General features: G+C 36.3%; 1 protein-coding gene across 19 annotated transcripts in view; it reads right to left on the bottom strand.

Annotated features, from left to right (window-relative positions):
- The window catches only part of BBS9 (Bardet-Biedl syndrome 9), a 289,323-nt gene that overhangs the window by 230,278 nt on the left and 41,827 nt on the right, over nucleotides 1-17,218 (bottom strand). For all 19 annotated transcript variants that reach the window (XR_013947654.1, XR_013947655.1, XM_080582937.1 and 16 more), the window contains exons 7-9: nucleotides 16,943-17,027; nucleotides 15,166-15,349; nucleotides 13,980-14,109 (exon numbers count right to left, since the gene is read on the bottom strand). Coding sequence is in view for 17 of the 19 variants with exons in the window: in XM_080582937.1 (XP_080439063.1) it covers nucleotides 13,980-14,109; nucleotides 15,166-15,349; nucleotides 16,943-17,027 (399 nt within the window). In the remaining 2 variants the exon portion in view is untranslated. The remainder of the gene's footprint in view (nucleotides 1-13,979; nucleotides 14,110-15,165; nucleotides 15,350-16,942; nucleotides 17,028-17,218) is intronic.

Genomic DNA, 17,218 nt, shown 5'->3' with positions numbered 1-17,218 from the left:
CCAACTGGATTTAACTCCATTCACCATGACTCTTTGGGCCCAGCCATCCAGCCAGTTTTTAACCCAATGAAGCATACACCAGTCCAAGCCACGATCAGCCAGTTTCTTGAGGAGAATGTTGTGGGAAACGGTGTCAAAAGCCTTACTGAAGTCAAGGTAGATCACATCCACAGCCTTCCCCTCATCCACCAAGCGCGTCACTTGGTCACAGAAGGAGATCAGGTTCGTCAAGCAGGACCTACCTTTCATAAACCCATGCTGACTGGGCCTGATCGCCTGGTTGCCCTGCAAGTGCCGCGTGAGGACACTCAAGATAATCTGCTCCATGAGCTTCCCTGGCACTGAGGTCAAGCTAACAGGCCTATAGTTCCACGGGTCTACCCTCCGGCCCTTCTTGTAGATGGGCGTCACGTTTGCTAGCCGCCAGTCGACTGGGACCTCCCCTGATAGCCAGGACTGCCAATAAATGATGGAAAGCGGCTTGGCCAGCTCCTCCGCCAGTTCGCTCAGTACCCTCAGATGGATCCTATCCGGCCCCATCGACTTGCATACATCTAAGTGCTGTAGCAGGTCGCCAACCATTTCCTCATGGATAGCGAGGGCCGCATCCTGCTCCCCATCCCCTTCCACCAGCTCAGGGTACCAGGTATCCAGAGAACAAGTGGTCTTGCTGCTAAAGACAGAGGCAAAGAAAGCATTGAGCACCTCAGCCTTTTCCTCATCTTCTGTAACTAAGTCTCCCCCCGCATCCAGTAAAGGATGGAGATTCTCCTTAGTCCTCCTTTTTGCATTGATGTATTTGTAAAAACGTTTTTTGTTTGTAACGTAAATGTTTGTAACGGCAGTAGCCAGATTGAGCTCCAGATGAGCTTTGGCCTTTCTAATTTTGTCCCTGCACAGCCTCGCAACATCCTTATAGTCCTCTTGAGTAGCCCACCCTCTTTTCCAAAGATTATAAACCCTCCTTTTTCTCCTAAGTTCGAGCCACAACTCTCTGCTCAGCCAGGCCGGTCTAGTTCCGCGTCGGCTCGTCTTTGGGCACGTGGGGACAGACCGCTCCTGAGCCATTAAGATTTCCTTCTTGAGGAGTGCCCAGCCTTCCTGGGCTCCTTTGCCCTTCAGAACCTCCTCCCAAGGGACTTTGCCAACCAGTGTCCTGAACAGCTCAAAGTCAGCCCTCCGGAAGTCCAAGACTTCCAAGGTTTTACTGGTCCCCCTCCTGACTTCGCCAAGAATAGAGAACTGAACCATTTCGTGGTCACTCTGCCCAAGACAGCTCTCGACCACCACATCTCCCACCAGTCCGTCACTGTTTGTGAACAGAAGGTCTAGCGGGGCACCTCCCCTGGTAGGCTCTCTCACCAGCTGCATCAGGAAGCTATCTTCCACACTCTCCAGAAACCTCCTAGACTGCTTTCTCTGGGCTGTGTTACGCTTCCAGGATATGTCTGGGAAGTTGAAGTCCCCCGCGAGAACAAGCGCTGACGATTTCGCGGCTTCTGCCAGCTGCCTGTAGAACTCCTCATCAGTCTCCTCATCCTGGTTTGGTGGTCTATAACAGACCCCCACCAGGATGCTTGCCTTGTTGGCCTTCCCTCTGATCCTAACCCATAGGAACTCAACCTTATCATTCCCAGCCTCAAGTTCAACAACATCAAAACACTCTCTAATATGGAGACCCACACCACCACCCCTTCTGTGCTGCCTGTCCCTTCTGAAGAGCCTATAGCCAGACATTGCAGCACTCCAGTCATGAGAGTGGTCCCACCACGCTTCCGTGATGGCAACCAAGTCATAGCCTTCCCGCTGCACGATGGCTTCCAGCTCCTCTTGTTTGTTACCCATGCTGCGTGCATTAGTGTAGATGCACTTCAGTTGGGCCATGGCCTTCTTCCCCAGCTTTGCCATTGTTCCCCCTGGCACAGCTCCAACAAGCCTAATTTCAGCCCCATCCCCCTTCTTTCCTAGTTTAAAGCCCTTTTTTTAAAGCCCAGAATTTGTAACTGCATGAAGTATTTGATAAAATGCTGAGGGAAGACCAGACTACTTGTAACAAACTAAGAACATTCTAACATGAACTAATGCAAGTAAAGGTCAAAAGCCCATCTTACTCTGTTATTTAACACATACTCTGAAATCAAACCCTCGAGGAGCTGAATGTTCAAAGTATCACTGAGGCAATTACTGACAGCTACAACCGATCTTTAACTGGGTATCTGGATCTCCCTTATTCTCCTCTGAAAATCCTTTCCTCACTAAAAAACCTGTTCAATTTTACATAGAAAAGGTAATATTTGAATGTGTATGACTTCACCATATTGCTAAGAATCTGTTTGCTCTCAGAAATTCTTTCAAGGCTATTTATATTACATATTTAACATGATTTACACACTCTAAAGAGGGTATTCAAAGACAATGTAAGTATGTATTTAATTGTAATTATTTACTAATGTGTATCATAATGAACATAATTAAGTGCTCTACCTCTAAAGAAAATCATTCTTTGTCCTTCCCATTTATGACCTAATTTTGGATTGGTGATTTTAACAGAATGTCAGACAAATCCAGTTTAAAAATATATATATATAGAAATGCATGCAAGAGGAAACGTAAAATGAAACATGATTTCATCACGATAATCTGTGGAAAAGCAGTTTAAAAAAATGTTACGACTAAGCCACCAGGTCAAAACCTATCCTCTCTTACAAGCACGGATAGTTAGTGAACAAAACTTGAATTTGGCAAGAATGTTGCCATTTTAAATGTCTGCAGGATTCTCAGATCCTAGCACTTATGCAGTACTCTCACTCTCTAGGAGTGGAGATATTTTCACTAGCCACATAACTTTAGCACCTTTACACAGTAACATCATGCAGCGTACCAGCAAACCAGCAACTTACTGGAAGACAAGTTCAGACAGTCATTGAGCTGGTTTAGTTTTCCATTTGCAAGAGACTCTTTCCCTAAACTGATATGCTGTCTGATGACCAAATAAAATAAAATAAAATAAAATAAAATAAAATAAAATAATAAACACTATTACTCACCAGTTTGGGTCGGGGTCTTTTCTGCCAGACCGCTGCTGCCACCTGCGGGTCAGCACAACGTGCTTCCGCAAGGCTTGCACGCACAAACCAGGTGGCATTGCCTTCTCATGCAAGAGCCCTGAAAGCTATCTAACGTGTCACATTAAATGAAGCACGGAGTTATTTATTTGTTTAACAGGGATAGTGTACTACCCTGACAGTTTAAATGTAAGGGGTCATTGTATGAAACAGCAGCTTAATGAACGCAGTCATGGACTTCCATGCTCATCATCATCACCTGGTTGCTTAAGGTGCTGGTGCTGCCCAGCTAGACACACAATTTAAGCTCATGCTACAAATTACACATATGAAATTTATCTTTTCTAATGGACTAAGCAATGTAGCATCTTTTTGTTTAAAACAAATCAAAACAGTATTTCAAAAGCAGTCAAGGTATTTAATAAAAACTCAAGTAGCCAGCTATGGAACAATACAGAATTAAAATTAGCATTCATCACAGAAGAGAATAAAAGTAGAATATTCAAAGTGATGCCACAGGCCTCTAAAAATACATGATCTTGCTTTAGGCAAAAACATAAAGAATTCTGAAGTATAAAATCCAAAGAAAAGTTCCTAACTTCTATATTTCATTTCAAACTATCACTCACTGTTCAATATCTAAGACTTTTAGTGACAGTATCTGAATTAAAATTAAAAATAAGGACTGGTAAGAAAATCTAATGCCTTTAGATAAGAATGCAGCCTTTAAGTCAGAACTCTAAGAGAAATTAAATTGTGATTTCATTTATGGCAGTACCAATGCTAGGAGTGATAGAGAAATTACAAACAACTGTGACAGCTATCAAGCATTCCTACACTTGATTCCCTCTTAGATCTAAAACAAAAACTGTTGGTTTTTGTTGTTGTTGTTGTTGTTCTTTTCCATTTGCACTCTTTCTCCTGAAGTTTAAAATATGTCTCGAGGCCAAGCTCCTTCATAGAATCATAGAATATCCCGAGTTGGAAGGGACCAACAAGGATCGTCGAATCCAACTCCTGGCACCACACAGGTCAGCGGCAGACAGGTACACTGCAGCTTCCAAAAGCTCATCAAAGGCTATACCAAAAGGTGGCAGCTACAACACTGTGAATATATTACCTGGGGTCCTCAAAAGTTTATCCTCCTTCTAACCCTTCTCTTTTCCTAGTTCCAGGTGGTGGTTAAGTCCATTACACTCCAGGCAAGCTGGAGCTGTCCCTAGCATCTCTGTTTCTAAGGACAGGTAAGAGATGCAAAGGGTTGTACTGACAAAATCTACACTCTGATGAGTTTATTGTTTCAGTAAAAACTTATTCTTAACCATTGCCTTCATATAAGCTCTTTAATACTAGACTATATGTGGGGAAAATTAGACAGCTACCTACAGAGTACAAAGAGGATAATAAGCCTAACCATAATGACAGGTATCACAAGTTTTGGAAGATGATCGGCTATGGACATGTATTTTTAAGCATCATAAAACTACATTTCAAGAAACCGTTTGTGAGGTTTGTTTTAGTCATATTCCATAAGACGCATGAGCTTAATACAAACAAAGCTACACATCTTACAAATAAAAACACTGTTTAGTGATTATTACTTTACATTAGCATTCTAACTAGTATTCTAACCCATCATGTTTCAACAGTGGGGTGGGTTTTGTTGTTGTTGTTGTTGTTTTTGTACTACATACTGCCTCCTAACCAGCATCATCGCATACAATCATTTCTAAAAATGCCAATCTATTGCAGAGACCCCAGGACTTCCCAGTTATTCAAGTCTGAAGGGGAGGTTGCACCTTTTTCCACTTTTGGTGGCTCCTTAATTTCTGTGCACTCAGTCAGATCCAGCTCTCTTTCCAATGCTCTTCCCTCAGGGCAACAGTAAATCACTCCTCGTGGAGCAAAGAAAATCACTAGTATCTGAACTTCTGCCACTGGTTTCATATATGCCCCACAGATTCAAGTAAGTTTTGTGAGTTTTAGGGCATTTAAGGAATGTAAGCATAGCAAAGAAATATCTTTACAGCAGAAAATTTACTCTAAAAGGATCGAATAGTTACATAACTTTAGAAACACCGAACTCCAGAAATTAATTTCCACATCATCCTCTTCAGCTCTTCACGCTTTTATACGGATGTGCCTGTAAACTTAAAAATGCACCAGCATTTCAGGCTGGAAAAAATCCATACGCGATTATTTTTAACAACACTTATCATTGTCCCCTTACCCTGTCTTGTAAAGAGCAATACTGTTCTTTAAAAGGAAATCTGTCACTCTGCACTGCTAGATGGCTCTCGCCTTCATAGCTTAACATGTATATTCCAGCTGCTAGTCCTCATATGGAAAAAAAAGAAAGTCATTCATGTTAATAGCATAATACTCAAGACTCAAAATCAGCAGCCCTAGACTGTTCATAATGACTGTTTCTCAAACAAGTCCTGCACCTTCCATGGGCAGAGCAAATGTTACAATATATCCATAACTCCAGCCCACTGCTAAATACTGAACACCAACATCAAATTCAAAATCTGATAGTTATGTTCCACTCTATTGCGACATAACAAGCAGAGAAATTGCAGGTTAACCAAAAAAAAAAAAAAAGCCCACCCCACACAGTATTTTTGTTAAAGCAAATATTAAAGATTTTAATGTTGTATTTTATATTATATATATTGATATTTATTATATATTAATACTTATTGTATAATATTAATAATTACTATATATTAAAGATTAAGAGGGGAGAGTTATTTACCTTCTTGTTCTTGAGCAGTTAGAATTTCCACTTTTAAGGCTTTCTCTAGAACCACGAGGGTAGGAATATTTTACCCGTTATTCTAAAGAAAGCCAAAACCCTTACAAAACTACATGACTATAAAAACTGGGCTTTTTAAAAAAGCAAACAGGTGACATGCAGTAAAATTAGGAGAACTGGCAACACAGGCATGTGATTAATATTATACCAGATATACAATCTGAAACTTTAACTTGCTAGAAAACCTCAGTCATGAATCAGGATATGCTGCACATAGGCACATCTATGTTTTTTGCAGGATCAGAATCCTGCTAAGGTAAAAGCAAAACAATCAAATCCACATTTTGTGGCTCTGTAAACTACACACATTAAAATTATCTCCTTGGAAGACTTTTAAAAATTGCAATATTTTGTACTGCTGTCTCTTGACAAAGGCAGTGGTAATTCAGAGACAAAAAACAGATGCAATCATTTTCTTTTTTCCTAAAAACGTATCTTTAAAATGCAGTTATGTTTAAGTAAAAAGACTGTAGAAGTTTCTACATTTAACTTCTCAAATCAGGCAACATATTTTTACAGAACACTCAAATAAAAATTTATATTTATACATGCATATAACTGAACAGTTCATACTGTGCGTCATAACTGGCATTGCTTCTATTACAGTACTACTACACAGAAAAAGGAAAAATCTTTCAGCAAACTATAAAGTTTGATTCCTGCAGTTTTCTTTCCATAAAACCATGCAATAAGTGCTAAGTTTTGTTGTTTTTATATGTAAGTTTTGCCATTTTTATATGGTGATTCTTAAACAGTTGTGGTAGCTGTGGTGATGTCAGTTATAATAAGGAATAACAGATGGCCTGGAATGAAGAACAAAGTATTTTCTACCATGTGGATAGCTAAGAAAATTCAATGAAACAGGTTTTATTTTGACCCCACCCGCTATTACCCTATACATGATTGCACTTTTACACCTTATATACTTTATTCAACTACAATATTTCTTCATATTTTACCCAGTTAAATTCAGTTCCTGTTGCCTTTCCACTGTTTGGAGGTCCCAGCTACACAAAGTGCATTCACCTAACCACCCAATATACTATGATTCTATGCCAGAGAATGAGTTTTAATTTCAAGTTCATATTTGGACCAGACTGATAGTTTCTCACTTGCAAATTGATTTCAGATTTTATTTTTCTTTAAAAAACAATATTGGAAGCTAAAACTTCATAAAATAATGCGTATTTTCAAGCAATGGTTATATACCAGGATCCTGAACTCCTGTCTTTTGATTGATGTATTTCAAACTGTTTGGTCTCTTAGGCTACATGTGATTTCAAATCTGGGAAATAAACAAGACATTGAAGAATTTAAGCACTACTTCATGCTCTCTTCTTTGTGGAGACAGGCTGTTGAAGCAGAGACTTGCATATAAACTTTCTTCAGATAACATACCATAAAGTTACAAGTGTGTTAGCCATGTCAGGCACAAGTTATTACTCATATATGGAAGATAAGTCCTCCAGTCTACCAGTGAACAACAGTCACCAGTTTATGCTTCATTAGACAACTAGGTATACAAACAATGAATCTCCTCCCAAGTCATTTTAATATTATGAAATACTATCAAATCAGAAAATCCAAAAGGTGTATTGGATTAAATATTTTTCTAGAAAGAAAAAGAAAAAGTGATTCTCTTCATGGATATATGCTCAAATAACTCTAAAATTATTATTTGTTTTCTTTTGGGCTAAAGATGAGATTGTTTTTAAATGCAATAAATATACTGTTGAGTTTTGCATTCCTCTTCAAAATGCAAACTCTAGTGTCCCTAATGCAGTCTGAAGTGCAGCAGCACTTATCACTTGGTTATGTTTAAAGTCTACTGGAGGCGATATAGGGGCAATCCCTGCTGATCATCAGAGTCACCAGAGCAATATTTCTCAGCCTCACAGGTCAAGCTGCAAACTCATGGGGAGAGACTGAACAGAAACAAACTAGTGGAATACACAGTAAACTGCTAAGCCAGAAAAAAAAAATAATAATGATAATTGTCCAATCCCTCCTTACACGTTCTTTTGAACCCAGGGTGCAAGCATCAGGAAATTTTTTGCAGGCATTCATTGCTGTTCTTAAGATCCTAAAAGAACCAAGGCCAAGAAAAATAACATTGATAGTTCAAAGGAAAGAGGCAGCTAGAAGTAAAATTATAACTTAGCCCATAGCTAGAGGCTATTGCTTCAGTAAAGTAACAGTTACTGTTTCCAAAAGACTTTTAAATATTTCAGAATATTGTAAAAATATTCTCTTGTAGTGCACCTGCATAACTGTAACACAAGTTGGGATTTACCAAGAGACAAAAAACCACAGTAACCTACCATCACCACATGGAACAATACAAAAATTCAAACATGCACAAACTAATGTTAGGAGTTCAGACATGACCGCTACATAGTCAAGCCTACAGCGACCATACATGGAGAAGTGATAACAACAACTAAAAAAAGATAAAATTTCAAATTTTCATTTTCAAATGTCAGTTGTAGATATAGCACTTAGCAGAAAACAGCTTTCTGATTGCAAACTGAGCAAAATACAGAATCAGTGATGAAAACATGGAACCCTGTGATATTTTTACATGGTCATTCCTCAGCATAAACATAGGTAGATTTCAAGTTCATAAAGAGTTGAAGTATGGATAAAGCTTACTAAGTAACCTTGCTTGCCATTTGGAACATTTGAAGTCTACTTTTATTTCCTGACTTTTCAATAGTTACTTTTGTTTAAAAAAAAAAATATATATATATATATATTAATTTCTACCCTCCATCCCAAATAATGGAAGTATATTTACAAGTTTAACTCAAGCTAAAATATTGGCTTCTGGAACTTTTAATATTTTTAAGAAGCTCTGAAATTTTTATTCTTTAAAGGTGATAAATTACTCCTGGACTACAACAATAAAAAATAAAAATAAAAACACCAGCACCACACTTTTCCAGACTACTTTATATTTCTTCCTCAGAGAACATACTGCTCTATAACCAAGTAAAATGATATTTGCCTGACAAGTAAATGAAAGTAAAAGCAGTATTCTAGTAACTTTCACCAACCTGTCCATACCTGTCAACCCTTCATGATAAAAGGAACTCCAAGTTTTACAAGGTATACGTATCATTTTGCCGGTTATTTGCTTCAGCAATCTTTCTTCTATAAATTATAGTCTTTTTGCTCACAGACACAATACATATAGAAGCTTACAAAAGATAACGTTGGTTTCCATATTTTCATTTCCAGGTGTAGATCCTAAAAACATGAGGCACCACATATGCAAATCATTCAATTACCTATAGACAAGCACTATAGGTGGCAGTAAAGTTTTCCCTTTAGGGCATTTCTAATTAAATTTCAGTGAAGCTGAAAATATCCCTCATTTAAATATAACGTTCACTGATAAACTGGTGCCTAAAGGAGTCCTCAGTAAATTAAATAGAGAAGGAAAAAATATTTTTCCCAAAACACATCCCCTGAACCCTGAGTAAGGGCTGGTTTACTGTTAGAATCGTGTGTCTGTAGATAATTTCCACATCAAATCAACACTTTTCCCCCATACAGGTACTAACAGACTTCATTTCTTGATAGATAGCCCAGAGCACAATGAATGAAAACTAGGGCAACATTCAATACCACCTAGGGGAGCTGGAGAGAAGGTGTATTTGAGAAAATCTGTCAGTTTACAAGAAAAAAAAAATAGGCTACCTTTTTAGCATTCAGAAGCTTTTCAGATCAAACATGAGGGACATGTACAATCAAAACCAAGTAGTAAAATTACGACTAGCCAGCTTAAAAAATAATAATAATAATAATAAAGTTCAGAAAAACAAAGTCCTAGAATTAGAGTCTTCATGCTTTCCTATTGCAAAAACAGATTTCTAACTTGGAAGTGATCAAAACAGAAATCCCTTTCCCCAGACTACATCCAAGCTATAATGTTCTATCTATGTGGTTTTAACACACAGTGGCATTTCAGATGTTTGTGATGGAAACATCCCTGAGGCTAGCAACATGAGCTATTTTGCTTCAGACTGAATGCACCTTAACATAATGTTCTAGTTTCAGGCCAGACAGGTCAGAGTAATACTTAGTGCAATCAATCCGCCATTAAAACATGGCAGTCTTAGGAACAGCTTTGCCAAGTGAATTAGTGTCAAATAAATAGAAAAGTGGATGGTCTAAGCATTTTAATCCACTCCAAGGGCCTTTTATGGTCAAGCATACAGAGACAGGATAATTCAGGCACAGAAAAACAAATATGACCTCTAATAGGCCCTTAAAAAGTGACTTTCTGCTACTTTCTCAAAAAGTTATTTCAGATGATTCAGACAAACATAACCCACCTTTGTGATGGGGAGAGGATTAAGTCACTTGACTTTACAGGCTCAAATCCCTGGCAATAGGAAAAGAATGACTTTCATATAAGGCATTTGAGCCAACAGGAACTTTAAACAACTTTGTCAGAAGCACATTCTTATAGGCCTACTCCTCACACAATTACATGAATTATGGGAGAGGGTGAGAGGAAAATCTAACACGTCTAATACACAGCACCAAAAAGTGACTGCATCAAATCTTTGAACATAAAAAGATATTGCTCATGAAATTTCCTTTGCAAAAGAGATGCTGAGGTGCAGTGAAGGTCTTGGAAAAGAGGTCTCTCCAGTGAAAGAGAGAAATCTAAATTAAAGGATAAGACAAAAGGGAATAGGAGTTGAAGTCAGTGCAGAGATGTATATAACTGTTGGGCAGCAAGCACATATTGGTGCTCACAGTTACTGTTTCAACATTGAAAAATACAGTGGAATAGATATTCTTGCAACTGCTTTGTGTAACTTCCCAGATTCCAGCAGTTTTAACTGCAGCATATGGACAGTTTCTCTTCAAAGCACTCTAGAAGGGTGTGGGTTTTTTGTTTGTTGTTTTTTTTTGTTTGTTTGTTTTGTTTTGTTTTTAATTGTATCAATTTGTGGGTTTGTTTGTTTGTTGGGGGGGCAGGGGAAGGTCTTTCATTTGTTTTAAATTTGTTTTAATTGTTTTAAATGAATTTCAGCCTCAGAGAGAATGCTTTTGTACAGCTAGAGCTTTAAGGATAACGACATAGGACATACATAACTGTCCAAGCAGACTTTTCAATCAGAAGCTGAATTTGTCCAATGACCTAGCAGTTTAAATTAATCCAAATTTTCATTGCGAGTGATTGAAGCATTGAAGCAATCCGGGCAGTGTTAAGCATTTAGGATTCCCCCTGACATTAAAACAATGTCATCAACATTGTTATTAAGTATTACACATTAATAGAACCAGAATATAAACCTCTAACAAAATAAGGGACAAATTTTTAAAACAGTGATTAGAACTGAACTTTCAGTTCAGTGACAATAGTTATAGAGATCTTCAGGTAAAACCCACAGTAAGATAAATTCTGAAATTTTTGCCTGCAGTTCAAGTTTCTGATCAAAAGTTATTACAGGAAAACTTGCTTTTCAACTCACTGACAGACAATATTAATGTTTTTACAACAGAAGAAAAGCAAAATGTCTAGTTCAACAGCTTAAAAATACATCATTTTTACATTACAGACACACCTTACTAAAAATGTTGCTGGTAACCACTTATTTTTGATTCTACTTTTTCCTTGTATGATTCTGAAAGTGGTGTCATGGAAATCAAGCACTTTATCTTTGCGTCTAATCCCAAAGGCTGTAATGTGATATTATCATTATTTACAAAACGGTATTGCAATAGGGAAATACTGCATTTCACATTATTGTGAGAGGAAAAATAAAATCATAACAAGTAAGGAAGGGCACACTAAAAACACAAGTTACTTACTCAGTTGAAATTCTCTGAAGCACTTGAAGGGCTGATCTTAGAAGCAGACTATGAAGATTACAGGATAAAGTATATGACTGCCATTATGGACGCAATCATTACCCCTTCCCCAAGGGAATTTACATAAAATAGCTTCTAATAATGTTTTTCTTACCCAGCAAGCCAGAACCACACCTTAGAACTGTAATAGATGTTATATGCCAATAAAAAAAATACAGATGAACATACATGATCTGTAAAGATAACTGCTTTCAGAATGCTCCATTTACTTTGCTAGTATTGCAATAAAAATGGAAAGCATGGGAAAATAATTCTTTGACATAGGTCATATTTAAGGCACTTCCATCTCTCAGCAGTATAGGATTAACAACTCTATGGTTATTAAAGTAGTTAATATTATTTATGTTACAGTAGTGCTCAGAGGCTCCAACTGAGACTGAGGCCTCTCTTGAGTGGAGTAAGTATAAGAAAGTCATTACCACATTTACTCACATAAAATGAGAATTCCTTTTCAAGTAATTTTTTTTTAACATATCTTTTGTTTAAACCAAATTATTACCTCTGTAAGCTCTACTGCGGTTTTTGCTGTTTAGCACATCTTTATTTTGAACATCAGAAAGAAGTACAAGCATAGCACATATGTTTAAACACAAAGCCAGCAGCATAGCACTGAAATACATATGCCCTATACTTCTCCCTGTCTTTCACGCTGTTGGGTCTATACAGACAGACACACAATCCTTCATTTGTCGGAACCCATATAAAAAGAGGTTTGCATAACTAGACTGATGTCTCTAACCTCACAGAAAAAAAAAAAAAAAAAACTAGCATCAGGAGGTCTGTGGAAATTTTGAATCTATCTAGCAAAATGATCTAGGACAAATTAGCAGGTTCTCAAAATTCTCATTAAGATCAAACAACTGAGTGTTAAAGGTTACACACAATGGGCGGAATCCATAAACTTCTTAATGGTTTAATTAGAACAAGTATTTGATGATAAGCATTACCAAATAATTCAATATACAAATGTCTGTACAATATGCTGTTGGAAAAAAAAAATTAAAAAATCTATGACTTTTTCAAATTTTTCTAATGACACTGACTATTTTTTTCAAACTACAAAAGCTGTACTGTCATACCCTGCGTAATTAAATTAGCTTTTTTTTCTTCTATACTAACTGGATCACTGAGATGATTTGTTACATTTTACATGTAAGACCTGTTGGATGAAAGCCAACAAAACTCTCTTCAGACAGTCTCCAAAATAATTAGAATTTTAAACTATAAATTACTTAAAAATCATTTGGTAACCATTAGCACCAAACAGAAAACACAAACATCCCTCACAGATTTCTACTCTGCATAAATCAATAAAGCTAGTCAGTCAGATGTTGCATTTTCATTTATTATGAGACTTTGGGATAAAACAGACAACTAATGACCGAGTAAGTATTCAACAATACAGAGTACGTTGGCACGACAGCCATAAGCCTGCTGGGATCAGAAGTAATTTGTCCAAAGAGGACACTCCTACTGCATGTCCCTGTGGTCTCAGAAAACAGGCAGCCAGCACAAACATGGCTCTGATACGTTCACACAGTCCAGGCGTAAGCTGGACTGTAACAGTACTAGCTGAACTTTTCTGTAGTTTGCTTCTCATTTCAATGACAGACTCAGCACAAATAATTAACGCTGTCATAATTTTTCTGCATTGCATCCTGCACCAGACAGGTTTTTCCCTGGCCTGTCCACCTTACACGTATTTTGCAAAAAGTCTGGTGCAGTGCAATCCTAACCACTTTAAACAGCCCCTTAAATTAATTTCCATAGTTTAACATTGGAGCTCAATAATCTGTTCCAACAAATCATGTCTGGAATTCAAATGCTCTTAAATGTTTAATGAAGAACAGGTTTGCAGTGAGAATCCTTATTTTCCTGTCTTACGGAAGGATCTTAACAGATGCCAAAGCTTCACTTTTCATTCTTTTAAAGAAGAAAATACTTCCTTAGAGGTATGAGAGACCAATTTCTATCTTCGCTCATGAAAAACAAAGTCTAAAGCACAGGACAGAACTTCAATATTATTCTGGAATTAACAGTAAGGCAGTTAAAGAAAGTAATATTTTCTACAACAGACAAAAAACATTTTGAATTTACCTTTTCCAAGGTACATTACTTGTTGCATACCTCAGAACCACTTGTTAGGATCTACAAGTAAATTTAACAACTGGAAATTAATCTGAAGAAGTAAATAAGTTACTTACTGTATGTTTGCTACTTTTACTGATACAGGAACATGGGGAAGCTGAGCAGCCCATTTCAGTGTAACATCCTGATAAATATTCAACACGTTACTATGGTTTCCAACTAGAGTGTTTATTGTTCCTTCTTTCACTGTTAAAGATATAAAAATTATTTTAGCATGAAAGATATTTTCATAACCCAGTCTTTTTTTTTAGGCTTTTATTATTACACTATTTATTCATTTCCTTTTAAGCCATTACTTGTTATAAATATCTTTATAGAATTTTAAAGTGCCAAAAATTATTAAAGGTACATTTACAATAACCAAGGATATATGTGATTAATTATATCAGTACCAATTATAAAATATGCAACACGAATGCCAAAACTTTCCAAGGTTCTAGCCAGTCATGTTTGCTAACTTAAAATATGGCTAAGAAAGACTCATCATAATTAACATGATGGCATGCCAGAATAGATATAACAAAATACACATTAGTTAAATAAAATCAGCTACTTATACTCTTTAATATTTCACTGACCTGTGAAAACCAATTAAAGATGTATAAACTTACATTTTATTTAAAACTTATATCAGAAAGTATGAAAAATACTTCGAGAATACTAAGATCATATTTACAAAGTCTAAAATGAGATTCTAAGTCTAAAATAAGGCATGGTTGCAAAAATTTATCAGATAGCTTCATCTCCCAGTGATGAACTTTTTAATATTTGACTTTTTAAAACTAACTTACTACATTGAGTTGCAGCAACTTGAATGTGGAACCACTATAGTACTTATAGATATTAAGAACCTATTAACCTACTCTATTCCATACTAATGTTTCCAAAACCCTATCAGTAAATGACAGAAGATCCTCAAACACTAATTTACTCTTCCAAAATCTTTCTTTTATGTTTTTTGCCTCGGTAGTCTGAGCAAACTTACTCAAACACTACACAAGTACCTCATATTTGGTGATGAGAAAATATGTATTTATTTCCCAAAAGTCATGACACTTTACTCTAAACAACATTGGAAAATAAATTTGGTTTAAAAAAAAAAAAAAAAACAGCTCTGATTGTTTAGATATTCTACAAATCAAGAGCATATTAAGAAGAATGTATTTATTCAGTGGAGGAAAAAAACATAGCTGGAGAAGTAACCAAGATAAAGGTTGCAGGTTGAATTTTCCTTTTACAAACCTGAACAATAAGGAATGAAGCAACTTGGACTGTAATCAAGCTTTTTCATGAATCGAAGTTGTCCATTATCCTTAAGGCAGAAGAGGTTTCTCTCACCAAGCACAAAAACAGAGGAAACTGCCTGATTAAAGGAGACGATGCATATATCCAGTGCTTGCTCTCCAATGTTTAGAACCCAATCCACCTTTAATAAAAAATAAAAATAAAAAATAAAAAAATAAAAAAACATGATTCAGAGATCAGTTGACAACTGTGTATTTAAAAACAAACAGAAACTCTTATAAAAAAGGCTCAGAATTCATCAAGATACTTTACAGATACAACTAAATTTTAAGATACATGTGCCATTTTAGATGACAGTGCCTTATACTCCATTAAACCCTTCAAGAACAAAGTAATAGAATTGTTTAAAACTGCCCCATCCTTATATTTTAAAGGCAACGTCACAGAGCAAAGGTGGCAACTTATTCCAACACTGTATGCAATTGGAAAAACAAAATTTAAGGTGCCTAGGCCAACATTCATACTTGCAGTCACTAATGTACACCCTTCAATTTGAAGAATGATTGTGTATATAAAAGCTTGTCTACTTTTCCAACTACGTACACTGATAGAATAAATGACTTCTTAGAAATCCTGTCTTGCCTATATCCTTAGATCTTTAAGCAATACTACTGCTCATTGATACATTTCATCAGTTTACTTCAGCTCCTCTCAGAAACTTCAACTAATTCACACATGCTAAGAGTGCTCTTGACTACTGCCGAATTGGTTAAACAAATGAAGAATTTCTGAAGTCAGAAAAATATTCAGCTGTCATGACTTCCTACATGATCAATAATCCTTTTGCTTAAAAAACAGAATATGTTAGTAAACATATCTGACATACAAAAGTGGAAGTGCCATCTTAAAAGTCAGAGGAAAAATAAGGCAAGCTTATTACATTTGTCTCCATGTATGCTTCTCAACTTAGATTTAAAAATGTATTTTTTTTGCAGCTTGTCTCAGGAAACTTCCAAATTTCTTATGATGTCTTCTAATTCAAAGTGTAGGATTCTGACTAACATAGTGTGCGAAAAAAATATACATTATTAACCAGTGTAAGGAAAGTGTTCTCCCCATATTTTACTCTCATACCTGAAATATGGTGAATCCATCATTTTAGACAGTATAGTTATTGGACAAGCAATTCTAACGTAAGACCAGAGACAAATTCCCCACCTTTTAACAAGAGGCAGCTCAAATGTTAAACAATTTATTATCCAGAGGGCCCTCCTGAAGACCATTGATTTCATTGGGTTTTTTTGAGAAAAAGAGTCCAGGATACTGACTATTTATGGAAACAATTTTCAGTGCCAAATTTTCTGTTAAAGTACAAAGGACTACTCAGGTACAATGAGGTTGATTTTGTAAGTTGAATACAAATTCAGAAAAAAAGACTTAAATTACAAACATGAGCGATATTTCAGGTATCTCTGTTTTACTACAGTTTAGATTCTGCATTACAAAGACTGTCTTGGAAGTAGCTATTTTCAGTATACAATTCTTTTGTCTGTTTGTTTTTCTTAGAACAGCAGCAAGTTTTAAGGCCCAACCTGAAACAACTATGGCACAAGGAAATCCTAACAGAAATCTGGTGGAGTCTTTCCACTGCCTTTCACAGCAATTGGATAAGGTCCTCTGTCAGCAGATAACGTTTCCACTCATTACTTAGCATTGGTCTTTTTAAAATGTATGCAATGCACCATACAGGATATATGTAATTAACAGATTTTACCACAAGTCTTTTTCCAGAACTAAGTTTTTGCTGTACTGTTTCTTGTCTTGCCTCAGCATCTGTTGCAAATACCAGCACTTGATATCTGTTATAGGAAGTTAAAAAACAAACAAAAAAAAAGAGTAAAAAAAAAATCTTTGTTGTTAATACCTTTAGGTAAAAAAGAAAAATAAATGTATATATAATTATCATGTTATGAGTACACATACACAGTAAAAGCAGAACCTAAAAAGGGTTGTCAGAAAGCCTACTGCAATACACCAATCAGCAAAGATG

Source organism: Anser brachyrhynchus, assembly GCF_964034855.1.
Source record: "Anser brachyrhynchus genome assembly, chromosome: 2".
Lineage (NCBI taxonomy): Eukaryota > Metazoa > Chordata > Aves > Anseriformes > Anatidae > Anser > Anser brachyrhynchus.
This window is presented reverse-complemented; position numbering and strand designations above follow the sequence as displayed.